The following is a 27,981-nucleotide window of genomic DNA, read 5'->3' as shown; positions in this document are numbered from 1 at the left end:
GCTACTTCTGGAATAGCAAAAAAGGATGTGTGATGCATTGGCAGCATTTCCAACCACATCGTGCACCCTTGCAGAGAGATGGAGAAGTCCACCTCAAACATGAGAGGCATGATGGTGCAGGCATTTGCATATGTGTTTATCCATGGAAAAAGTGGCCACCAGTATGGATCATCAAACATGCCAATCACAAAAGCCTTCACTAATGCTTGCACATTAAATAGGGTGAATGATACCCTACCTTGGCTGTGCATCACCCCACTAATTTGCAGCAAAGTGTTCATCGTTGGCAGCACCAAGGGAACAATATTGGTGAAAAGGGACATGAAATAGGAGAGTGCTCAAAGTGCTTCCACTTGTCAACTGTTGCCCACACTTCCCTGCAGCTCCCAGTCAGTACTCAACATGCTGCCTTGTGTCCCAATGGCTGAGTCTTCCCCTGCACAGATGCAGCTGGGGCAGGGTCCTTACATGCTCCAAAGCCCAGAGGACATGAGCCAAGAGCATCTCAACAATCTGACAAGGGGTCTGAACAGTCTATCTCTACTTTTGCTGAAGCCAGAGGAGTAACACAATGTAGAAATGCTAGGAAGAGAAAAAGTTAAGGTTTGTAGGTGCACAACAGTATGCCGATTCAGGTGTTACACATTGCTGGACTGTTAAGCTTTTGTTTTATATGTGAGACATATTAAGATTATATTTTTGCATCACTTTTCCATCTTGCTCACCCTTGGTTGTTGGCTGTCAAGTTATCTTTTCAGTTATCTGACAATTAGTGGGAAGTTATAAATTGATACCGAGCAATGGGGGAGTGTGTGAAAGGGAAGCTTGGTTGTTTGCAGGACTATTTTGTGTCAGTAGCATTGTGGGGGAACGGGGCTGGTGGTGGTAGGAAGGAGTGGATATATGGCAAAAGTGGCTTTTGCATGTGCTTGCTAGATGGGTATATTAGTGGAACCTAATTCAACTACGCAATAATGAGGACACCCTAGGCTGCAATGTGCATCATTGGTGGTCCAATATCTGCATTATCTTCAACCTCCTCCACTTCCCTCTCCTTGTCTTTTTTCTCATCCTTGGAAACACCTGAAGAGGCTCTATGCTGTGCTCTTTGGTCTTCCTATTGGGTTCAAACCTTGCTGCTGCACAATGTTGTGCAGAGTTTAGCTCAGCTTTCTGACAAGTAGGCAAGAAAGCAGCTGTCAGCACTGAATATATTTTGGCATATTTTCCTGTCACAGCTTCAGTCCCCTCAATTGCTGATGTCTTCTTGCTTTGCTTTCACTGAGTTTTAGGAGGCCTGGGAGAACTGTGGAGTCAAAGTTAAACTGCAAAACCCATGCTAATGTCGCTCTAATTAATTGATTAACATTTTAAAACTGACAACCCACCATTCCCACCCATGTGTTCACCCTCACTAAACTCCCCCACCCACAGAAAAAGCACTGTTGATTACAGTTATAGCTTTTGTACATCAAATGTACCTACATCATGCAGATATGCTGTACATTACCACGTGCTAGGTTGTACTGGCAGGACTTTCAGAATCAGCCCACCAATACTGCTTCTAACTGCCACAACTGAGGGAAGGGCAACCTCTTACCAAAGAAATTTTACATTGGACCCACAAAAAGGTGGGAAGGGTAGAATCCTGGAACTAACAGATTCTGTCCTAAATTAACTCCCCTACCCAGGTTGCAGGATACTTGCTCAAAATAGTGCTGGAATCTCAGTTTTAAAACCATCTTTGGCATAAACAGAACATGTGGTCCTGATGTATAGCGTTACTTTGAAAGAGCTTTTTTAAACATCTCCAATATTCATTTAACTAATAAAGGAAAAGTGTTCAAAGAAAAATTAAACAAAAAATTATTTAATGCCCCTTTGGTTTTTCTCCTGGGTTTGACTTCAGGAGTGTCTTGAGTTTAATTTCTCAAGACTCCAAGACAATCTTTGAGGCGTAGCAACCAAAATTCTCTTGAAGCTGTGTGTGTGCGTACCTGTGCAGTATGAAGGCATTGTGCAGGCTGCCCACAAGCTATCATCCTGTAAAGTACTTATATGTACAACCACATGCAAAAAATTTAAAAGTACCATGTACAACAGAGAAAATTTAGATGGATCATTGTTGCCAACCCTACACCGTCTCCATAATCTAAACTAATGAAAAATCCCCTCTGAGTCAAACATATAAAAAAAAATATTGAAACATGGCAACAATTTGTAATTTATTTTGAGGCATGAAGATTTCACATAACTTTCAAATTTAGCAACAGATTGATAGTTAGCTTTCAAATGATATGTTAAACAAACATCCCATCAGCCCTCTATGTGGATGTAAACAATCCCACGTCACTATTCGAAAAAGAGCAGGGGAGGTATTCCCAGTACCTTGGCCAATGTTTATCCCTCAACTGACATCACTGAAAAAAACAGATTATCTGGTCATAATCACATTGCTGTTTGTGGAAGCTTGCTGTGCACAGATCAGCTGCCACATTTCCCACATTACGATGGTGACTAGACTTCAAATGTCCATCATTGGCTGTTATGCACTTTGGGGCTCCCTAAAGTTGTAAAAGGCACTATATAAATGCAAGTTTTTTCTTGCTTTCTTATCAGTTATAATTAATCACTATAACTACATTATGTTTTGGTCATTGTACAGACCCTCCAGTTTAAAAATTACATACATGTACCATTATAACCTGCACTCTATTCTCTATCAACAGCATAACTACCTGCATTTATTTACATTTTTAATTGTTCACTTGTTTTAATTTATAAATTAGGCAAACTTAACCTGCATTTTATTAACTCTCGGGTATTATGGAAGTTTTCTGAATTAGCTGATTTTGGTATCCTGTACTGAAGCCTGCCAGAACTAAGTGAACAAAAGTAGTCTAGGCATAGGAGCTGGCAACATATGTACACAGTAGGCAATGTTCCACATGCTTCTAATGGTATGTGGGCAATCATATATTTTAATCCACATACATTTTTGTGGAAGAAAAGCCCATTCAGACATTCATTCATTTATTTATGCAGACTGAACTGACTGCCTGTGTGAATCTGATTACAGTGCACTAGACTATAAGTTCACAGTTCCCACTAGCAGATGGATTTCAGTGAAGTTATAATTACATCATTACAGACCCTTCAGTAGTCATAATTTGGCTGGGTTGGGGTGCTGTTTTGTGCAATCGTTTTCTGGCCCACATATGGTAGGTTTTGCGAAGTGCCAGTGCTTATAAGTTTAGATTCTGGGTACAGCCTGACAAATACAATGGAGGCACTGTTTCCATTCTGTATACTATGAACACTTGTACTGCTTGTGCACTTCTGTTCCACTGCAGCACAAATTAAATATCTCTGTGTATGAAATTAAACTATAAGAAGTATGCATGTTCAGCAATTATACTGGCCTTAACACAGACTTGAACATTTTCTATTGGCCACCCATCCAAATGTTTCAGTGCTAACCTTGACAGCCTCTGTGAGTGATATTTTCTAATTTTGAGCTAAGCTGCTAGATGTAGCACCTTGCTGGACAAAAAGGGGCTGTCGGGTGATCTGATTCTGTTTAAGATAATTAAGGAAATGACATTGTAGATGGGGAATAACCTGCTGTATCTAAAGGGTGCAATTTAGAATGAGGGATAATGATGGATTTTAAGATAAATCAGTTGTGGATCACTCCAATTCAAGGGTGGAGAGAAAAATAAATATTAGGGAAATGTATGAACCTTGTATTCTACAAATTTCACAGTTCATACACGCCTCTTGCCCCACTAAGCATGCATTATTTTCACCAATTCAGCTGCACTGGCTTTGCAAACTTCAGTGTGGTTGATGGCAACCATACCTGGATACCCATGAGTTTTGGGGGCTTTTGTGTTCTTGTTCTGGAATCTCACTATTAGTTATCTGGTCTAGTCACATTATTTTAATCATATCAACCACATCACCCGTTTACCGTCCCATCTCTAGAGAACGTCATCCAAATGTTATGACAATCAAAGTTCCTTCAGCAAAGTATCTGCCGTGTGCGTTGACCCTCAACATTTTATCAGATTGGTTGTACCACTTTTTAAACTTAAAAAAACTTAAACAATAAATACGTTTTGAAGGAGTACTTGCTGTTCAAAGTACTCTACACCAAACTTATCTCAAATGCAAAGTATACGGTCCTTTGGCTTTATGTTCCAGGATTTCTTTTACCCTTACCTCCACTCCTCAACACACTACACTTCATTTCTCCACTTCACTCCGGAGATGCTTCAGTTGTGCAGGATACAAAGATGGCATGCATGTGTTCTAGCATGCTATTGCTTTCAGGAGGAATTAATGTGGCAGTTCTATACCTAGGCTGTTCTACAGTCATCCAATCTGGAAAAAAAGGCTGCTGGCTAGGTTTGTAGCAATACATAGCCAGTGCTGGGTTGGGAGCCCCTTATTTGGGTTCTAGGCTGATTCAGATTGGTGAATGTCATTGAAGTCAAGAGGGAACTCTGAGGAAAGGTGACCACCTCTATAACTCAGCTCACCAGAGAAGCTGAAGAAGACAGGTGCAATATAATGGTCTCCATGGGCATGATAATTTGAAGAGACTGAAATATTTAGTGCAGGTTATTCAATATTGTTAGGTTTGCACACTTTGAAAGAGAGGTGGAGGAAGAGTAGTCCAAACAAAAAAGTAACATACCACAGAATTTATTTCTGCATTAATATTGTACACTACCATTGGTTCGAAAAGAGTAAGATTCAGAATGCAGTTAAGTATGATGGAACAAATTTAGGACTTGTATTTTGAGGGGCTGCCATAAAAAATAATGCCATAAGAGGTTTAGTATCCTGTGATGATTCTTATGTGGACCATTAACAAACTAGGGCAATATTTTTAATAAAGATGAACTGCAATATCTCTCTCAAAAGGGTTGAAGAAGTTTATTTGGGACCAGAAAAAAATCTTTTTTATTTTGTATCATATATTTTCAGAGTAGCTGCTTGTTTAAAAATACCAAGAGTATCACCTTCCTTGGAAAGAAAACACTATTTATGGGCGGTGACCATCTGCCACCTTCCTGCCTCCATCCCAATTAAGTCTATGGCAGCAAAACCCAAAGATGGCCTCCCCCACCCCACCCCCGTCACCAAATGAGGTCCTTAAGTGGGCAACTAATGCCCACTTAAGGGCTTTATCCTGCCACCTCTGTTATTAAACCATTGGCGGGTGGGCTACAACAAGCAAACGTGTACGGGTTTGCCTGTGGGTTTCTTGGGGGGAGCGGCAGCTGACAACCAAACACACCCCCTCCCTGCAATCCCACCATGCAAAACCCCTCCCACCATCACTTACATCTGGCCTGGGTTGTTGCATGATCCTGAGCCTCTGGTGGGTCTTCCCACAGGAACCAGCACCTTCATAGTTGCACTGCTAAGCAAAAGAGCTGCCAGCCTCTGATTGAGTCTTAATTCCCACCCCCAGGGTGGTAATCCTGTGGGAGGACTGCCAATGTCCTGTTAATTGCCTGATCGGCTTGTATTTCTGTAGGCCTTTCCCAAAGGAGGCAGTGCAGTCTCTCGCTGGTTTTCCAGCATGTGGGCGAGAACCCCATCGCTTCCATAAAATTCCCTTTGATAAATCTCAATGAAGCATGTCAAGCTGCACTGTCAAATAAAGCCTCTAAGAGCAGTCTTTCTATATCTGGCCCTCCACTTATGATAACTGATGCTGCCTGAATATAAAGGCTCAAGCGACATTCAGACCCCTGTAGATCAGAAAAATAAGTTTCCCACATCTGGTAAGAAGTTATAGTTAATTATTGTTGTCCCCAGATTTTGTCCTTCAAATGAAAACCAACAGAAGAAATATATACAAAAATGCTCCTTTCCGGAATATTTGACAGGCCATGGAGGGCAACCACTGATCTGTCTCGACTCCTGCAACAAATCTTACCAGCTGTTTGTTCTGGAAAGTTGCCATGAGTCCATCTCCAGGTTAAGCCCATCTGTTGCAGACCATCTGGATCATCTCAAAATGAAAGGTCTGTTCACAAGGATGCCTTTGCTGCTACTTTAGATCATTGGCATGATATGCAAGGTGTTAAGCAAAATATGATGTTCTGATGACATCAATATCAAATCTACATTATATTCAGCGATAAATACATTTTTCTGCTTACCTACTCGACTTCTACATTAGTGTTTACTGATCAGTCTAGACGATTCCTTGCAAATTTACTCACTGAAAACAACAATATTAATAACATTATTTGAAGGTTTAATATTCTCTGGAGTATAAAACTGCTCCTTTTGAAGTAATCGGAAGTCCACATGTGTGTTCAAAACTGATGAACAGCAGTAGATCAGGCAGGAACACTATCGTGGATCTAAAAAGGACACCGTGCTGCAGTCCCTTTAGGCAGCTACCTTTCCAAATATGGTAGATACTTCAGATCACAGGGCCTGCCATTATTCAAGCAAGTGAGTGACGGAGACCAACTGGCAGGGTTAATTGCTTTAATTTACTGAAGCAACCTTCAATTTAAGGAAATAATTTATTTGGCTAAACCAAAGGATATTCCTTCCAGAGATTCTGGTCTTAGTGTTGTCCATTTTACAGTAACAATAACAGTTTACTGTGAATCCATCTAAATCTGCAGTCAGGGCCCAAAGAAAAGTAATGTGAGACATTCAGGGAGAGCAATACTTTACCTTTGGATTTGGCATTGCGGGTAGTATAACTCCAATGCAGTGTAAAGTCAGGCTTAAAAGATACTCATGGGTCTCTATTAGGCCTATCTGCAGTTAATTTAAATGTATCAGCTGAGGAAGAAGCTCTATGGATGCATAGTTGTGCATGTACAAAGAGGTCACTCCTGAACAGGCAAATTGTAGTTCCAGACAGGTTGTGTAAATGTTGTGTAACAAAAGCAAGGTTTTCATCCTTCATCAAATGGGAAAATACCAGCCGTTTTTACTGTAGGACTTAGATACTCAGGGGATATATGAGTTAAAAATTGACTTCAGATAGCTGCAGCCAGGAAAATAATTTATTTTCTCTCTGGTTAGATTGCTTACCTGTTTAAAAAAAAAACCCAAGCAATGGAATGAAAATCATATTCTGTAATAGGCAGGTGATTTGCTCTACCAGAATATTCTCCATGAGCAAAGTTGAAAATTTACCCTCTTCTCTCATTGATAAATCAGGATACTTTCATACATTGGCTACTAAGCTCTTGCTGTGAGTATAGGCAACTTGTTGGTATCAATCAGCTGGGATGCAGAAGTTTGGTTTTAGGCTACAATTGAGTTAGTGGTCCCTTGAAGGATAATGGGTAGTTGGTCTGCAAACTCCAACTGTTGTCTGCCAAACATTAGAAATGGTTTCAATTGTTGAAACCAACAAATTCATTAGCTTTGATTTTTCTGCTTTCCTCTGAATTAAAGTGTATCTCTGATAGGGCAGGACTTGTACCCACTACAGAGACGTAACCCTAAACCCACGCAAGCTTCCAACTTTGGAGTCATTCAAATCAGGAAGACAGGCTTTCGGGCCTCTGACAAGAAGTTCTACCAAGTTGGGGGTGGGAAATTGCTGCAGCAACCTTCATATGGTTGCAGGCGCCTCTTTGTTGCTTGTAAAAGGTGTTAAGTTGCTTTTTAAAAAAAAAACAGCATTTATCTTTAGCCTGTCCAAACTATTGAACGTTGAGATAATGCACAGGCCCTGCCAGAGAAATAAAAATTCTGAAGCTCTCTCCATCACCAAAACAATGCAGGGTTCCAAACACTAATTGGCAACCAACACCGTGAAGACACAGATGTGGTGCAACATCCATAATCAGGAGGTTCCATATCTTTTTGACCCTGTTGGAAATCCTGACACTTTTAGGGCCCAGACCCTTAATAAGCTCCTCACAAATGGTTGAGAGTATTATAATATGATTTAAATAAGAGAAATATGTCATATGACATTTTCCCCTCATTTAAACAGTTGCTCGCACCTTTGGGGGTGATGGGGGGGTGCGGGGGCAGCTGTTTAAAAATTCAAAGACCAATTTCAACTAAGCAATTGCTTATTGGACATTAACAAAACCAGCAGGACATAGAAATGGAAGACTTTAATACTTTTTCCCTTGTTCCTGGAGTTCTGTAGCTGCCACAGTGAAATTCCTCTGTTCCATTATATTGAAATTCCCTGCAAGGGATGCGTGCTACCAGATGTGCTAGAATGGCATGGGTACCTATCAAGATGTTTAAAATAGCTTCACCATGGATTCCTGACAGGGTCAGAGATGTCAGAAGGAGGCAAGAGGAAATTCTGTTCTGCTTCATATTCTATCTCCAATCATGAGCACAAGAGATAGGGGTAGGGGTAGACCATACAGCCTTTCAAGCCTGCTCTGCCATTCAATACAATCACAGTTGACCTCGGGCTTTAATTCCACTTTCCTGCCTGCTCCCTGTAATCCTTGATTTCCTGAGAGAATAAAAATCTGTCTATCTCAGCTTTAAATATATTCAACGATGGGGTAGAGAATCTGGGGTAGGGAAACCAAAAATTCATAACTACCTGAGCAAGACGCTTCTCCTCATCTCAGTCCTAAATGATCAGCCCTTTATCCTGAGAGTGTCCCCCTGTATTCTAGATTCCCCAGCCAGTGGAAACAACCTCTGTCTCTACCCTGTAAGGCCCCTTCAGAATCTTGTATGTTTCAATTAGATCACCTCATATTCTTCTAAAGTCCAGAGAATATAGACCCAATTTACTCAGCCTCTCATCACCCCTCAATGAATTTCTGGACCAAACTGTTGACCAGCATTTGCAGAGATATGCACTTCATTGTTCTACCAATAGTCAGTAGTTTATTCAATTTGTTTTTTTTTTGGTATTTTGCATTGAAGAAACCCAGAGTCCAAAATGATTTGGGGCCAGATGCTGCTTGCCTGTGATCGAGAGAGGTGATAGACACAAAAAAATGGATAAATTGCTGAATTCAATTCCCAATAAACATTTTTGAATCCCATGCTATAAAAATGAGCTTAAGTCTTTCGAGGCCATTTTAATATTAGACGAGAATGTGGACTGGGTGATATCAAATTCAGTGCCCATTAGATGCTCTGCTTGATATCCCTTCCATTGGCTTTGGGTGTTGTTTATAATGGCTGACTATGTTGATATCATCCATTTATAGCATTGTCTAAAGTTAAAATTTCACTGTTCTGTCACAATGGGGGTAATTTTAATCTGACATCTGGCAGGTTTGTATCAGTGGTTTGAGGGCAGGACTTGTCGGGAAGCAAGGTTTCCCAACCCGCCACCCGAAGAGTCGATGGGGAATGGATCCCTGCCCCGCAGCCAACATTCAGTGAGGCACTAATTGGCTAAGGGTGAGACTTCTGCCCCCATCTGGGTAGGAAATACCACCTTAGAGGGCTGCTGGCCAATCCAGTTGGCTGGCAGCTCTGTCGTCCCAGCAGCACCAGATGGAGTGGGACCACAGGCAGTCTCTGAAGAAGAGGCGCTAATGGAAGCCAGGCTTCAGGTAAGTTTGGGGTGTTGCTGGGGCTTCATTAGCAGGGCAGGTGGGTGAGGAGCTGCATTTGAAAGGAGGCAGGGGGTAGGGTTAAAGGGGAACATGACCTTCTTGGGGCACAGGCGACCCCCAAATGCAGTTCTACACCCCCCCCCAGCTCAATACCAGTTTGCAGTTTGCCCAGTAAAAACTGTCGGGTTACCCGCCTGGGTAGGGCCTGTGAGTGAAATAGCTGTGGGGGTGGGATGAGGCACTTAAGTGACTTTTAATTAGCCATTTAAGGGTTTCAATAGGCCCAAGGGTGGGTGGGCCTCCTGCCACTTCCACCACACCCCAGTAAAATGGGAGACAGGTTGGGGCGGTTGGGTAAGTGGTGGGCAAGCCAACTGCTGCAGTTTACAACCTCTGCTGCCTTCAAACTCATGGCCGGGGGACTGTAAAATTCCACCCCTAAAGTAAAATTACACTGGAGCATAAAATGAGTGGCCGCCACAAACACACTTTCTTTTTACAGGTGGGCTTTGTTAAAATTACAGCCCATGAATCCTTGACTCTAGTTATGGGATTTGACAACATATCAATCATCCTGCCATGGTGCCACAGCTAACTCAAAAATATATTCACTTACTGAAAGTATGTGCGCTTGTCACAGCAGCAAGTAAATTTTTTTTAATTGGATCTGCTAATATTCAGAAGGCAAAAATGTCCCTTTGCTCTGCCACTAATGTCTTTATGTCCATTCCAGCCTCCACATCACTCCCCCACGACTATTAAGTGTAACCAATGCAATGCTCCTTCGTTCTTTTCATGTTGTTATTGTGCACTACAATGGTTATAACAACAAAAAAAAGACAAATGTTAAAATTCTGCCCACTTCTGTTCCATTGCGAATAATCTCGCGCCCTTGTTTGTTTTTGGGCACTTTATCTCAATAGTCTAATAACATATCTAGTATAATCGTACATAATACATATATAAAATATTTTAGGGAAATGGGATTTATCTATGTATTAAGATACATACACACACACGCAAGTACACGCGCACTGAGTTACTGTAACCAATCAGGGCTGGGCTGCAGTTTGGGGGAAGCCCTTGCTGTGTGTGTGTGGTGAGCTCGGCTCCGCGGGACTCGAATTCATTCATTCGGAAACTCAAACCATGTGAGGGACAGAGCGAGAGAGAGAGAGAGAGAAGTAGCCGCTCTCAGACGAGTACAAGTTTACATTACTGTACGAGCAGCCTTCCTTCAGTTACAAAAATATATAGAAAATCTAGAAGCAGCCAGCGCCTCACCCTTTTCATTTTCATACCAAAGAGGGTTTTTTTGTTGTTGCATATAGTAGCAAGAATTAACTTTTATATTTAATACAGGACACTGAGGGAATACAAGAATGCTCCAGAGCTACATTTTCTATATTTTGTATCTACTGCATATCACGGATGCAATAGTTTCAGGTACAGTAACTTTTTTGAAGAATGCTTTATATTCAGCCAGGATATTTTTAAAAAATATATATTTTTACACAAATCTCAGAGTTTCATCCCACAAACCACTGAATTTTGGAAAAAAAAAGTTTCTATTCCAGATGTTTTGACACTGAAATGCTGTGGTATTTCCACTTGGACCGCTTGGCTAAAAATCTTGTGTTTCTTTGAGGTAAAATTTGATGAGCCTTATTTATTTCTTTTTTTAAAAAAAATCCATTAATTAGACTTTTTTTTCTCTCCCTTCACGCAGGTCTCGAGACTTTCCGAGAGGAATCCGAGATCGTTTTCCCAGCCGTTTTGCAGACCGGCCTGGGGGCCGGAGCCGAGCCCGGCTCCACATCGCGGGAAGTCCGCTCCATCTCCAATGTAGACGAGTACGAGTCCCAGGAGTTTTACCCGCGGGAGCTGCAACCTCCTGGCCCGCCCGCTGTCGGCCGCGGCAGCCCAGCCGCTTCATCGCCCCTGTCCTCCTCTCCCCCGACCCTGCAGCTGAAGATCCCGGCGTTTGGCAGAGAGCTTTACCTGAGCCTGAGGCGGGACAGCCGCTTCCTCTCCGGCAGCTTCACGGTGCACAACCGGCGGGGCCGCCACCACACCTCGGTGCATTTGTATCGAGCCGAGCACGCTTGCTACTACAGCGGCTACGTGCACAACTCTCGGGGCTCGCTCGCCTCCTTCAGCACCTGCGGGGGACTGGTAAGGACACAACTGTCAGATGCCACTTTCTTCTGCTCACTCCCTCTTGCTGCTTCTCACCTTTGAATTGTGCAATGCTTCTGAGCGAATATTTCAGATTTAAAACAAAATGATATAATGTTGCTAATTGCAGCAGCCCATTTGCAATTTGATTTCAGCAATGTTTCAATCTGGCTCCCTGTTTCTGGGATAAAATTGAATATGCTTCCTTTTTCCAAAACTCCACCTTGGCAATCCCTGCTCTTGTATTTTTCCCTGTCGCTCGTGTCATGTTGCATTTGTGAGTTTCATTTTTTTTAAATGAGTTATTTAGTGACTAACGCTTTCAAATGCATTTCTTTCCATTTTTTTTCAAAATGCTAATCATCTCGAATCTGAAATGTAAAGAGTAAGGATTATTTTTCAGCATCATAAAATCATTAATAATGCAGGCGTGTGTAACAGCTGGGCTGGGATGGCTGCCCACCTGAGAAACTTGCAGAGAAGGCACGGGGCTGGCCAGCGAGTTGGAAACTCCTCGATTTGCTGCGGTTGTTCCAGACTGAGCCGGCAGGAGGCGTGCGTGTGACGGATCGTGGGTTCCCGGAATCCAGGCAGGATGATCCAACTGCACGCGCGTTGGCTTTGCATCGAAAAAAACCTTTCCAAATACTGTATGATTCCAGGAATCCCGTTGTAAACCTCAGAAACGTAATCGTGGAATGAGATTTATTTTTATGTAAAAAAAACTTCTCGAGTAAACTGCGAACCAGGATGTATTGTGAGGTTTCCAATAAACCTCATCCGAAGTCATTCATTCAGAATCATTACTTCTCGTGCTTGGCAGAATGTTCGGTATAGCGGTTTTGCAATTGCATTTTGTTTCACTCATTTGCTAAACATTTTATGGTTTGTGCCTGTTTGGAAATATTTCCGACTTTCAGTAACATTCACCTCAGAGTATTGCACTACTTCTAGGCAATGTACCTGAATACAATTTGCAATACCTTGTATTCTGTTGTGTATCTGTGTACAGGCATGCAGGTGTGCATGTGCTTTGTGAGTTGTCTTCAGCATTGTTAAAGCGTAATGAATCGCGGACCAGTGCCTTGCAGACCTCAAATTAAATGGCAGCATAGCACAAAAACAGTGGAGCAGGAATTAATTATCGCGTTGCATCAGAAGTTGTTTCCTATTCGCAAGTCATTAACTCCCAGTATGCATTTTGTATTTTCTCTCTAGTGTTATTGAACGTATTGTTGCCTCCCAAATCCATGCCTATTGTAACTACTTCTCCAGTTAGGTTTCTCACCCTGCCACAGCCCTAATTGAAGTCACAAATGACATCCCTATGATTGTGATGCACAGTGCCTCCTCATCCTCTGTGCAGCCTTTGACACGGTCAACCACATTATCTTGCACTGCCACTCCACCGTTGTCCAGCTCAGTGGGGAGTGCCTTTGTTGATTTTTCAAATATTCTATGCCTTTTCCTTTTAGACTTGGTGTACGTTTCTGGTGTTTTCGGTTTTTGTACCAAAGTTAATAAATAATGGAGTATAAGCTTCTATGGGTGGTTAACGTGTGAGCACTAAATACACTTTGATCAAATTCCTCCCAGCTGTTTATTCCAAATGGGTTAACTCCAGAAATTAATTTGTTGCCTTTTAAGTGTTTGTACAGTAACATTGACAGTAATTTTTATTGTAATATATGATTCTAAATGATTCATTGCATTTGATTTGTTTAGTAGATAAGTTAATTAGTGCTCCATGATTGTATGATATTGTACATGGCTGGAATATAGTACTGTATTAAATAATTGAAGTACGAACCACATTATGGATACACAATGGGAAAAATGAGGTGGGATTCATGAGTGACGAAATCCTTATAATCCACAAGGGACTTGGCTACCTGTGGATTGCATGGGTCTTTATTTGACAATCTGCTCTCTGTGATTTGCTTGAGAAACAAACTGCAGCAGATCTATGACCTAATCAAAGGCACTATTCAATTGATTCCCAGTCTGTCCATGCTGTACCACTTCTCAAGACTGGTGGAGGTATGGAGGCCAGAGCACACATGGTTGTAGTTTGATAAGGGCAGCCCTCGATGACTACATGCACCATAGTACACTGCAGAGAAAATGTTCCTTGCACTAGAATGGTACACTTGCTAGATGTGGGTTCCTCCATTCCCTTAGTTGTGATCCACCCATCATTTGCTGGTGTAATTCCTAGATCCTGTTCTTAAAAGATCAAGCTGGGACATTGACGTTTACATCTCCGCCCTGTTCAGCAGTGTTTGGACCTGGACACTCTCTGATCAGCTGTGTTCTTCACTCCCCTTTCTATCACTGCCAACTCCTGCTCACTTGTGATGTGAACTTTATCCTGTGTAGAGCTCTCTAACTGACTATTTATTCAGCCTGAGTGCTAATCTCGGTGCTGGTGCTGTTTGAAGCAGGGCCAGGTGATGGTGCAGGTTGGCAAAGCTCATCTTCTACAGCAGGCACCCACTCTGCAGTGAGCCCTACAAATAGAAATAAGGAGCAATACATAGCAAGTACTGGTCAGGATAGGATCCTTCAGACATGGAGTGACAAGGTGTCCCCAGTTTGGTCAGCTCCCTGAAAGAGCTGCACATTAAGGATAGATATAAGAAAAGAAAATAAAGCAAAGATCCTGGGGTCCCCACCTTTCTAACTGTCTATCTATTCTGCTACAATGAAGGTCTTTGCCCAAAATCTCCTGGGCTTCCTGCTCATTGGAACTGAGCACCTGAATGGAAGCTGCCTCTTTCTGTTCACATTCCCTTGAGTGTGGTGTGTCAACATGTCCTGCAGAAAGAAGCATGCTTATTAGCATGTGGCTGCACCAATGGCTTGTTAATTTGAATGAAATATGCTGATGTGGGCATGATGAGTATGAGGTGTGGCAAGCAATGCACATGACGGAGAGGTAGCACAGAGAAGGAAGGTGGCCGAATGGTAAAGTTTGCTTGCAATTACCAGAAAAATGCAGAGCTTTTCCTGTGCAACCAGGTTACAGCAATGTTTTGGATGTCCCTGCATGTGATGGCAACAGCAGCTGCTGATAGTGTGGCTGAAAATAGGAGGGCAGGCTTAATTCTCATTGCTTTTTAGACTATAAGTAGGTGGAGAGAGGGATAGGAGTGCTTGGGGCGGGGTGGGGAGAGAAATGATGTGACAAGGTGTGAGATCTAGGGAAGGAGACATCATAAGAAATAATTCTTACCTTGACTGAGCCTGTCAGATCATTAAAGTTTTTATGGCATTGCGACCATGTTCTGGGGGCGAGACAGATCTCTGCCTAGGATGGCTGCAATGTCTTGTGTTACTGGACCAAAGTGAATATTACTGCGTGCCCTCATTTGTTTGAATTGAACCTCCCTGGCAGCATCCTTGTCAGGGATGGGGGACAGGGTGTTGAAATTGGTCTAAGCCATCAGCACAAAATGGGCTTGTAGCGAATCTGCAGGTGATTTTTCGATGCAGTCACTCTTATTTTCCATTGACTTGGAAAACATTGCCAAGAGTTTTAATTTTAAATCAACTAAAAGCAACAGTGAGAATAGGAATTGAGTCTCCAAAAAAGTTTGAATTATGGTTCTGTGAATGTCAGTGGAAAGGAGATAAGGTTCAGTGTAAACCAGTTTCATCCCTTTGGTGTCCTTGCCTTTGCTTTTATTCATTCATAGAATGAAGGCCTCGCTGGCAAGGGCAGCATTTACTGCCCATCCCGAATTTCTCTTGAGATAACTGAATGGCTTGTTAGGTCATTTCAGAGGGCAGTTAAGAGTCAACCACATTGTGGGTCTGGAGTCACAAATAAACCAGACCAGGTAAGGATGGCAGATTTCCTTCCCGAAAGAACATTAGTGAATCAGATTTTTACGTCAATCCAGTAGTTTCATGGTCATCAGTACTGATGCTAGCTTTTTAATGCTAGATTTATTTAATTAATTAACTACACTTAAATTCCTCAGCTGCATGGTGTGTTTTAAACTCACGTCACCAGATCATTAATCAGGCCTCTAGATTACTAGTCCAGTAGCTTAACCACAATGCTACTGCACCTGCCATAACGGGCATTCAGTGTCACCTCCCAATATGCAGAAAAAATATAAAGTCCTCATTTTTAGCTAGTTGCATCTAGCTTTAACAGGTGTTTCATCGAGGTAACCTTTTTGTCTATGGCTCAGTGGCTTGTTGCGGTGAAAAGTACTTGGTTCTTTTCAGGGGGAAAGGGAAACTTTGAGACTCAGCCTGGACGACTGACTCTGCAATCATCTGTTCATTTTGGTTTTACAACGTTTTGAGGCCAGAGATCAAGCAGTTGATAGTGGGAGAGTGCTTGGGCTACTCTAATGGCAAGAGCAATTTGTAGTAATGCTGACAAAATCAAACAAATTGCACAAAGTGCTACACCTTTAAGTGCTATCAAGCTAAGTCATACTAGAAGCAGAATCATGGAAAATATGGAAGGACTCTCGGCATTCTGGATTGAAGACCAAAACCAACGCAATGTGACTCTTAGCATTGTGGCCAACAAAAGAAAGTTAAAAGCCTATATGATGACTTAAAGAATGAGTTCACATTTGGAAAGTTTTAGTGCTAGTCATGGTTGGTTCGAGTGTGTTAAGAGGTGTTACTATTTGCATAACATCAGAGTAACCTGTGAAGCCACAGTATTTATATGGCTGGCCCAGTGCAGTTTCTGATCAAATGGTAACCCCCAGGATGTTGTTACTGGGGCATTCAGTGATGGTAATGCCATTGAATGCCAAGTGGAGATGGTTAGATTCTCGCTTGTTGGAGATGGTCATTGCCTGCCACTTGTGTGGTTCAAATGTCACTTGCCACCTATTAGCCCAAGGCTGAATATTGTTCAGGTCTTGTTGCATGTGGACACTGATTACTTCGGTATCAGAAGAGTTGTGAATGATGTTGAACATTGTGCAATGGTAATCAAGGGAATAATAATAGGTAATTAATATTAGTAGAGAGTAAGTATTGGAGAACTTGGATTAAATACAGACAAATCTCCAGGGCTTGATGGCCTACAATCTAGGGTTCTAAAAGAGAGCTGCAGAGTTGGTGGATTCCTTGGTTATGATTTTCCAAAATTCCCTAGATTCCAAAATGGCCCCAGTGAGAAAGGTGGGAGAGAGAAAAGAAAGTCTTCCTTTACAGGAAGTCTTAACAAAACACCATAAAAGTCATCGTATGATCAGACAGAGTCAACATGATTTTATGAAAGGGCACTTGTGTTTGATTTATTTATTGGAATTTGTTGAGGATGTAACTGGTAAGGTAAATAAAGGGGATTCAGTAGAGGTAGTATACTTGAATTTCCAAAAGATATTCGATAAGATGCCGCAAAACATGTTATGCAAGATAATGATGCATGGAATTAGGGGTGATATATTAGCATGGATGGATGATTGGTTAACGGTCAGGAAGCAGACAGTTGGGATAAATGGGGCATTTTCAAGTTGGCAAGCTGTGACTAGAGTGCTGCAAGGAACTGTATTGGGGCCTCATTTATTTACAACTGATATTATGACTTAGACAAAGAGATTGAGAGTAATGTATCCAAGTTTGCTGATGAGACAAAGGTGGGAAGAATGTAAGCTGTGAGGAGGACACAAAGAGACTGCAAAGAGTAATAGACTTGTTAAGCGAGTTGACAACAAGGTAGCAGATGGAGTGTAATGTGGGGAAGTGTGTGGTTGTTCCCGTTGGTAATAAGAATAGAAAAACAGTTTTTTTTATAAAGGAGCGAAACTTGAAATGTTGGTATTCAGAGAGACTTGGGTGCAATCACATAAGGAACACACACAATTAACATGCAGGTACAGCAGACAATTATGAAGGCAAATGGCAAGCTGGCCTTTATTGCAAGGGAATTGGATTACAAGAATAAAAGTCTTGCTGCAGTTGTATAAGACTTTGGTGAGACCACGCATGAAGTACTGTGCATAGTTTTAGTTTTCATATCTAAGGAAGGGTATACTTGTGGTGTTGCAGCAAAGCTTCATTAGATTGGTTCCTGGCATGATAGTATTGTCCTATGAGAGGCTGAGTAAATTGGGTCTGCACACTCCAGAGCTTAGAAAAATGAGAGGTGATCTTGTCAAAACATATCGGATTCTGAAGGGGCTTGATAGGATAGACGCTGAGATGTTGTTTCCCCTGGCTGGGGAATCTAGAGCATGGGCTGATCATTCAGGATTTAGATGAGGAGAAACTTCAGCTACCTCTTTGCTCAAAGACTTCTGAATCTCTGGAATTGTCTACCCCAGAGACTTGTGGATGCTCCATTGTTGAATATATTTAAGGCTGGCCGACAGATTTTTGGTCTCTCACTTGGCATCCACTCAGGAAATGGAATGCTGTACATAACAATTGTCCTGTTTTTCAGTTAGTTCTTCCCTAAAATTGAAGCTTTTATAATTCTCCCTTGCAAATCTTGCATAAACTATTGTATTCCATGATATATTAATATACTCTACAAAACTGAGTACCAGTTAATACTATAACTGTAGTTATGTAAGGTGTCAATTTAAATTCACAAATGTACAAGGTTGTGACTTTTCCTTCAATGCATTATCAAAAATAACAGGCTAATATTTTGTCCTACATAGCGGATAGAATATGTTTTGAAATCCTGTATGAAGAATATTAAGCAAATGAACATAAATTGCTCGACTTTTTGTCTCAGCTGGACAACTGTCTCGTAATTCACAGAGTGTTAACTAAGGTTGTTGTTTCACAAAGTATGTGATTTTCAGACTGGTACTTGTTTTAAGTGATGGAAACTAGCAGAACTGAGCTATACTACCAGCTTTGCATTATTTTCTGAACAGAGAAAATGGAGCTTTGTGTGGATATTGAACCATCAACAAAACTTCATTGAATTTACTCAACAGTGGCTGTGGTAACAGTCTTTATAGTCTTGTAGAAGGATTGCGAGTCCATTTTCAGTCTTTGTTCATGGCGTGGCATATATTGTAATAAGAAAATTATTACAGGCAAGGCAACCAGCCTGACATTAATCTATATGAAGTGGACAAACTGCCTGTAAAGGCACGACAGGCCATGGCAGCTCATTCAATTAATTCAATGAGACCCAACAAAAACAAGAAGTACTGGGAAAATTCAGCAGGTCTGGCAGCATCTGTGGAGAGAAAGACAGAGTTAATGTTTCGATTCTGTGTGACTCTTCTTCAGAACTAGGAGAAATAAAAATGGTGAAATATATACTGCTAAAGGGGGTTTGGAACAGGTGAAGCTGGATTTCCAGTATCCACAGTATTTTGCCTTTATCTAAGTAAGACCCAATATTGGGCTAACATTGAGTCTGGGCATGTGTTGACTGTGCACCAATTGTTATGTCTTTAAAATCAGGCCATAATTGTGGCAGATCAGGCCTCATGCTGTCCCATGGTGGGTTCCTACTTGTAAAACATTTGCATGCATGAATACTAATGATATTAAAATGTTTTGTAATTGCGTCCTACCTTCGAGATTAAGTCTGCGCCCCACAAGAATCTCGTGGTACTTGGTGTATGTTCATTTAAAGGTGGGTGCAACAGCCGGCTTTGTGCAGTTGTGTCTGAGGTTAGCGGTTTTTCATATTGAACTCTGCGGCACAGGGGAGGGGAGCAGGAGAATGACAAATTGCATGGAGGCTCCGGACCAGCAAGGGTGAGTCAGGAGTGGGGGAGGAGGGTGCTGTGGCGTGGGATGGGGGCATGGAGGAGTGAAGTGAGAAGGGCTTGGCTGACATCCTGGGTGTGGTGAGGGTGGTGGGACAGTCAGTCAAGGTAAGAAAATGAGGGGCCTAAAGGGCAGAGTCAGTGCTGTCCACAGGTGTGTCCATTTTAGGGTGTTGGCTGGCAGAGTCCTTACAGGTCTTTGATTCACCTACAATATTTTGATTAGCCCCACTGAGAGTGATCTCAGGCAATGTTCTTTACAATACATAAAAGGAGGGCCAGCTGAGCCAGCAAGTTCAGCGATGTCCCACAGAGTGGTGAGAACAACACTGGACACTAACATAAACATTCAATAAAGAGTGAAAGAATAATGCATCATTTTTTTCCACAATAAAGATAAATGTCCCTAACTCCCCTGTAACCATAAATGCATGCCAGCCATGAAATATGCCAGTACATATAGCTCTCTGACTAAGCTAATCTCAACAAATAATGATGCACATATGAATAAAATGAAACCAATGTAGTGTGGATTATTTACAAGTGAAACTGAAATTTGTAAAACACCAGTGCCACCTTAGTGCTCTCAAGAGGTGTTATGTTAAAAGCAACGAGTTTGAGCAGGGAAGTTGTGGCCATGATGAAGAGCCTCCCTGTTTATCCAGGAGCCTCCTTTATGGTCCGCCTGTATCTAGTGCATTGTCAGTTGAAGGCAGGTTTCACCACTGAAAAGCTTCCCATGTCGCATGTTTGCATGTGTCTCCTGTGTACAGTGCCAGCACTTTAAATTTTAATTGGAATCATGTGTGAACCGGCAAAAAGCAAGAGAGTGGAAGTGGCGCCCACTTCCAATACTGCAATCAGGAACAGTGCACCACGGTTAAAATCCCCCCCCACCACCCACCATGTTTTTGGCCAGTAAAATTATTACCTTTTTTTAAACACGGAAAAAAAATTAAAGAAATTTGTAATTTATTTCAAGTGTTTTAACAGAATATTAATATCTGAGTGTTATTTGTTGGATTGACAGTAAGTTTGTCCTGCCTCTTGAGAAACACGGGGTAAATATTGGTTATGGCCATGCAGTTCACATTGACTTGCTGCAGGCTTGAGGGGAGGTCGGAGCCATTCTCAGCCCAAACCCTACAAAAGCTATTTGGGGAACCCCTGCACTTGTGCATCCCATGACTGAGCAGGACACTGGGATAACACCCCTGTTCTTCTTCAAAGTAGCGCTATGGGATATTTTACATCCACCAAAGCCGGCAGATGGAGCCTCAGTTTAATATCTCATCGAAAGACGGCACCTCCAAAAGTGCAGCACTTAAGGAATGAATGAATTAGATGGATTTTTACCACAATCCAACAGTTTCATGGTCACAATTATGGATAATTGCTTTTTATCCCAGATTTATTTAATTAACTGAATTTAAATTATCCAATGTTGGGCTTTCAAAATGGAGCTGGTTTCATTGTCAATGTTAACTGGATAGTAAAGCCTACCAAGCTCATTTGAGGCCATTATCCCCCTCCAAGACTCATGTGCTGATGCAAGGCAAAGGCAGTCTGAAGTGACCCCATCATGCTTGGCAATTTTGACCTTTGTAAAATTAACTCACAGGCTATAAACGGTATTTTTTGTTTCCATTCCTTCCTGCACAATTCTGCTAACTTTTTTTTGGATGTGTGGCGAGACTGTTGCAAGTCCACATGGGGGACTCAAAGTCATGGTCCAAAATGGAAGACCTATAGAGATAGAAGTACAGCCTCTGATCTCTGAAAGAAGACTTATCTAAATTGAATAGTCTGCTTAATAGATGGTGTTGTTATGAATATCACTGTAAGTTGGAATGATACAGTATAAAAATCTAGCGTGGAAATCAAAACTGTTGCAAGTTAATTGCAATTTACTTTTCAACCTGACCAAGCAGGCTCCATTGGCTGATTTCCCACCCCCCTCCCAGTTCAATGCATGGTACAAGTTTTGGTAAATCTTGGCTACAGAATTCACCACCCAGTGGTTAACTTTGGTATATTTTTAAAATTTATGTTCCTCTGGTGACTGCGGTATCATATCTGTACCTTTCCCAAAATAATGCAAAGTGGTGCTTTCTATTCATACTGTATGTACTCTGCAAGGGACAAGTTCATGTGCATAATACATTGCCTTAGTGACCTTCAGCCACAATCAACATTGCACTCACGAATTGAATTAATTCTGGAATGGTCTTTGGAAATGCAGAATAATTACTTCTCAGTGGCACTACAGATATGGCAGTCGATCATACAGTCCATTGGGGGAAAAGGAGTTCAAAATGCAGCCTACCATTCATGTTTAGCTATTTCTAAGAGTTGAATTTCATCGGTTGCTGGATGGATCTCTAGATGAAATGTTTGACAGTAGAATACCAGAAAACTTAATGAGGGGGAAAAATATCAGCACCAAGGTCCTAAACAGCATGCTTGCTGTGAGTTAATAAAGAACATCAATGTTGATTGTTGTGGGAGGTCATACATTTATAACTGGAGAAAGACAACATGATGTTGGGAAGGTAGAAATAAAAGATAAATTGAGATATTATAACAATAATAAAAAATAAGTTGAAACATCTTGATTTTTCCAATAAAATTATCTATTCTTCGTAATTAGTCTTTTAGTTCAGAAGTAGGCTTATTTTTTGTAATTGAACTGTTAAGTAAATGTCATTTTATTTCTGTGGTGGTACAGAACTTCATGCTTTAAATCCTTTAACTCTTTGTTAATCATGGTGGCCAAAAACAGTCATCTTGAAATTCTTGGAATTGATGGCCATAACAGTGACTATTACAAATCATGTATATATGCTCTTTATGTATTTCATAGGTTATTATGTTACCATGTCACATTATTGACAGAAATGGCTTTTGTAGCTTGGCTATTTAAATAGTGGCTAGGTTTTATTTTGCTGCTGTTGATAATGCTATTGTGCTACGTTGATCTTGCTGTACGTTCTGAGAATTGAAGGAGACAGTTTGAAAGATTACTGTGTGGGCTACTTGAAGTTTGTGATCAGCCTGGGAAATAAAGTGGAGAATGCCAGTTTATCCATCAAAGTGGGGAATTAACAAGCTGGAGAATGCAACATTTTCCCACTTGTCATCCTTTGACAGAATCAAGGCAATGCAGGTCATGTATGACATGGGTCAACTGAAAGGGAGAATTCTCTTTCATTGTCCTGATGCATCCAAGCTCCAGAAGAACACCTCCTACTGCTCCAGTGTGGCATTTCAATTTCAGGACAATTTTATGCCACAGACTTGTGTGCATTGAGAAGCAAATTCAGGCCGTGCAAACTTATTTAACCTGTGATCCGTAACAGCTCCCATAGAGAAGGAGACCTTTATCCTGTTTGTCTAGATTAGATTCAAGCCTAAGACTCAGCGTTGAAATGACGGGAATCTGACATGCATTACCACCCAATCATATTCAATGCAGCTCGTCTAAAATGTGCAATAGTAATAGATTCACGGGTACTGAAAAAGTAGATTTTGAACTTTTTTTTTTCCTTTTTAAATTTTCTAGATGGGATTTATTCAGATTAATGAAGAATTTATATTTATTGAACCTCTGAATCACACCCTGGCTGTAACAGGATATGCTCATCGCGTATACAGAAGGAAAAGGTCAATGGATGAAAAATCAGCAGAAAAACAGGCATCGCAACCATTGTGTGGCGTTTATACAGGTATACATTTTTTCAATGGATCATTGAGGCTTTGTGTCGAAGGACTCACTATAGAAACACATTTTTGAAGGTCAGCATAGCTTGGCCTAGAAATTACGCTTTGCAATATCAGCAGACAAGAATCGGGGAATGTCATTCAAGTTTAGAACGTCATTCAGACATGTTAAGAGTTCATTTGCTAATATTGCCAACTGTAATTTCTAGTTAATGAGTGCAGCTTTTACATCTGTTAATTTTGTTTTCTTATGGCTCAGGAGTGATACTACTATTTTGATTTCAGTATTTGCTTGGATCCCAAAACTGCAAACAGAAAGGTATAAAGGATCACCTGTTTCTAGGGTTAAATCTAATCAGTGTTACTAATAATTCTATAATCCCAGATATAATAAATTATTGTTGGCCGGTCCCGTCCATCAATGTTTCTTTTATGAAAATATACATTGAAGTATTAGTAATGTGTGACGAAGAAGCATTAATGCATAACATTTCAGGGGCAGGGAATAAATAGATCATTAGAAGACTTGAAAAGCAAGAAGATTGAAGATGCATCTCTGTCTGCCATCAAATTTCTCCCTCCTTGTTCTTTTCATCCTTTCTGTCCTGAAGAATTTTGCACTCTGCTGATACACTTATAGACCTGTATAGACATGACAGGTCTAATCTCTTCATTAATCATAGACTTCTTTCTGGACCAGCTACCTGAGACTGGCACAGCACTGACAGTTTTTTTACACCAAACTTCAAAAAAATAAGAGCATAAGAAATAGGAGTAGGCCATTTGTCCCCTTGAACCTGGTCTGCCATTCAATAAGATCATGGCTGTTCTTACTGAGACCATTACTGCACTTTCTTGCCTGCCCTCCCCACCCCCAACCCCCAAAAATTGACTCCAGAATGTAATTTTATCAAAAGTAGTTAGAAAAGGTATGGTGGGAGCAGGCTTGTGGGGCTCACAAACATTAGCATAGACCAAAATAACAGAAAATGCTGGAAAAACTCAGCAGGTCTGACACATCTGTGGATAGAGAAGCAGAGTTAACGTTTCAAGTCCATATGACTCTTCAGAGCTAAAGAGAAGTAGATACGTGATGAAATTTATACTGTTTTGAAGGGGAGTGGAGCAGATGAAGCTGGATAGGAGGTCAGCGATAGGATAGATCCATTTTTGTTTTTATTTCAGATTTCCAACATCTGCAGATTTTGCTTTTATATTGGCATAGACCAGTGGGCTGCGTGGCTTGTTTCTGTGCTGTAACTTCTATGTAATTAACACTCTTTCGATTAGCTACCTGGTAAATGTCTAAAAAAATAAGATTGAAGGTTATACATACAAGTATAGACAGATAATCAAGGAGTCCATACAACTAGATGTTCCTGAATTGCTGAGACCAAGGAAACATCATCCATTAAAATGACCAGGATTGAATAGTGGAGGTTGAAGGCTAGACATATAAGAGAGGTTGTTTATCAGATTTCAGGGCGTCCAAGAGAGGTGATTTTGAATAAGCTTGGACATTTTAGAGAATTACTAAGCATAAATGAAGTGTAGCATGGAAGAAGAAACTTAAGGGATAAAATCCAACTTCAGTGGGGTGCAGAAGGACAGCCGCAGATATATCTTCCCTGGGTTTTCTTTCCATTGGTTTCCATGGAGAAAATAATGAGGCAGAGCATGTAGTGAGCAACCACTTCACTATTATCTGTTCTGTACCTCTGCCAAAGTTGAAGTTTTTCCTCACAGTTCTTGGAGGAAGCTTCAGTAATGAAGGTGATGGGGGAGTTTTATTTATGGTCTGTGAAAATAGTGAGGCCAAAACATTAATAAAGGAATAAGGAGTATTCCTTAGGGTGGAACTGTTAAAGGTAAAACTGGTAATTGTTGGCTAGATTTACAAGAGAGATACTGAAGCTAATGGCCTTGGAGAATTGAAAGAAAGATGGAGGTCATTTTAACCTGAACTGACCATTGAGAAATTGACAGAATCAGATTGCTGTCTATTTTACACACTGCTTCATTTTATTTGCTAATAAATTCAATGGTAATTAAAACTGGGCAGGGTATAGACTGGGAGACTGATCTGATCCTGTTGGTTTCCCACTAGGTAGGTTAGATTAAAACTGTACACAAAATCTTTGCTCATTGATAGGCATAGTAGAGATTGTGATGTAGTAAGTATTATGTAGTTCACATTTTTCTATCGAACCATAGGCTGTAAAGCACAGATGAGGTATATTTAAAAGAACTCAAGTTAACCGATTGTAGGGCTGTGACTTTAGGACAATCACATGTGATTGCTCTATTCCCTTTCTTTTATATGCACTTCAGCATATTTTTGCTCAGACTGATATCAAAAGAACAGGGGACGATCTTTAGACTTTACTCCTGTGTAGTATGTTATATAAGCATATAAATAGTAAAAAAAAAGTAGGAGGAGGAGGAGTGGGGCTGATTAGAGACCAAGAAGGGAGCATGGAGGCAGAGGGCATGGCTAAGGTATTAAATTAGCATTTTGCATTCTGTCTTTACCAGGGAAGCAGATGCTGCCAAAGTCATATTGAAAGGGGGGTTAATGAGAAACTGGATGTGCTAAAAATTGATCAAATGAATGCATTAGAAAAGCTTATCGTACTTAATACTGATAAGTCACCAGGACCAATGGCATGCATCCAAGGATGCTGAGGGAAGTAAGGGTGGAAATTGCAGAGCTACTGACCATAATCTTACAATCTTCCGTAGATATGAGAGTGGTCCCTGAAGTACAAAAGAAGGGTGTAAGGATGAACCCAGCAATTACTGACCAGTGAGTTTAAGCTTGGAGATGAGAAAGATGATGAGTCTGATTTATAAGCCCTGCTGAGGTCAGGAACACAGGCGAGCAGGTGCTGAAAATAGCACCACCAGCCTGTGTGTAGATTCTCTGGCTCCATCCTGCCCCTAGGCCACTTTCCCTAAGGCAGGATCGAGGGCCGGCAGGGCTATATGCCCACATGCTGTGGGTAGCCAGGATTGGTAAGGGACAAATCGTTGAAGGTGGCAGGACAGGTTGAGACAGTGGTTAAAAAAGCAGATGGGGGTTCCTGGGCTTCATAAATAGTGGCGTAGGGTACAAAGCAAGCATATTAGGATGAACCTTTCTAAAACACTAGGTCAGCTTCAACTGAAGCATGGTGTTCAATTTTGGACATTGTACTTTAGGAAGGATGTGACATGAGGTAAAGCATTTTCATGTAACAAGTGGTTAGGACCTGGAGTGTGGTGGAGGTAGATACAATTGGGACTTTCATGAAGGAATTGGATAAGCGTCTTAAAAAAATGTGAGGCTATGGGGAAAGGGCAGGATAGTGGGACTAAAAGCAAAATATTGTGGATGCTGGAAATCTGAAACTAAAACAGAAAATGCTGGAAAAATTCAGCAGATCTAGCAGCATCTGTGGCGAGAGAAACAGAGTTAAAGTTTTGAGTCCGTATAACCCTTCTTCAGGATAGTGGGACTAGCTGAGTTGCTATTGCAGAGAGCTGACATGGACACAATTGGTCAAATGGCTTCTTTCAGTGCTGTAACCTCTCTATGATTCTGTGTATTGAGGTTGCCAAAGACAAAAATCCTTACCCAATTCAATTCCGAGTGCTTCCTAGCATTTGAGGCCATGTAAAGTAAGTGGAATGTGCAAGTAGTTTATTAACCATACCAAATACTTCAGCATTATCAAAGCTTATTGAATCCTTTGTGATGGGAAGTGGGAAGTGATAGAGATCTTAATTGGTACGTAGCCCTGCCATTTTCTGACCTCTATAGTTATAACCCTTCACCAGCACAATAGATTTTAGTTTCAGCATAATTATATTTGCATAAGTGTCTTTGATATATGTGTACTCATAATGACTCATTTTGATAATGACTGGCCAATAAAATGCCCTTTGATTTAGTTATTTTTTATCTTCCTTTGAAATGCTGTGCCACTTGTGCAAATTCACAACTTTATAACAACCAGGACCAACTGCTTCAATGTGAAATAAAAATAGAAAATTCTGGAAAAGCTCAGCAGGTCTGGCAGCATCTGTGGAGAGAGAAACAGAGTTAACGTTTCGAGCCCGTATGACTCTTCTTAGCTCTGAAGAAGTCATATGGACTCAAAAAGTTAACTCTGTTTCTCTCTCCACATATGCTGCCAGTCCTGCTGAGCTTTTCCAGCATTTTCTGTTTTTATTTCGGATTTCCACCATCCGCAGTATTTTGCTTTTATCTTTTTGCTTCAATACGAAGACTAATTCGAAGTAAAAAGGCTGTGAATGTAATCATTTACAGTGGACAATGTTGTGTTTACCAGTTCTTGCCAACAGGGAAACCAAACAATGGTAGAAGATCTGAACAGAGAACCTTTGTCATGAACACAAATCACAAGATTAATCTACATGAGTGGCTATTTGAAAGACATTTATCAGTGCATAATAACATAATTTTGGATAGTGATTATAGCAATTATTACCATATTAATGTCTATTATCAACCTAAATTAGATAATGGCCTCCTACATTCCAAAATTGCTTTACCATATGAAAGGAAGTATTTTAAATAAAGATATAATAACCTTTTGGCTACAAGACATTCAGTGCAATTCCAAACCATCCCAGCCCTGCATAGTAATCCCTTTGTAGATTCCTCAGACATTTCTTGAACTAGTTCTTTAGAAAATGGCCATTTGTTTGACAAACATAAAAGAGAGGTTGGAAAAGACAAAAGGAATGGGGTTTACCTCGAAGGATCTATGAATTTTAACAACATTATTTTTTTAAAAACTGGTCGA

The 27,981-nt window shown here is 40.9% G+C and overlaps 1 protein-coding gene across 1 annotated transcript in view; it reads left to right on the top strand.

Annotated features, from left to right (window-relative positions):
- The first annotated feature begins 10,707 nt into the window (after positions 1 to 10,707).
- Positions 10,708 to 27,981, top strand: part of LOC144697119 (A disintegrin and metalloproteinase with thrombospondin motifs 19-like) — a 538,939-nt gene continuing 521,665 nt past the window's right edge. The window contains exons 1-3 of the mRNA XM_078568954.1: positions 10,708 to 10,997; positions 11,281 to 11,726; positions 23,013 to 23,175. Of these exons, the coding sequence (XP_078425080.1) occupies positions 10,934 to 10,997; positions 11,281 to 11,726; positions 23,013 to 23,175 (673 nt within the window). The 5' untranslated portion in view covers positions 10,708 to 10,933. The remainder of the gene's footprint in view (positions 10,998 to 11,280; positions 11,727 to 23,012; positions 23,176 to 27,981) is intronic.

This window comes from Cetorhinus maximus, chromosome 2, assembly GCF_964194155.1.
Source record: "Cetorhinus maximus chromosome 2, sCetMax3.hap1.1, whole genome shotgun sequence".
In the NCBI taxonomy this organism is placed as follows: domain Eukaryota; kingdom Metazoa; phylum Chordata; class Chondrichthyes; order Lamniformes; family Cetorhinidae; genus Cetorhinus; species Cetorhinus maximus.
Note: the sequence above shows the minus strand (reverse complement) of the source record. Positions and strands in the feature narration are given on the sequence as shown.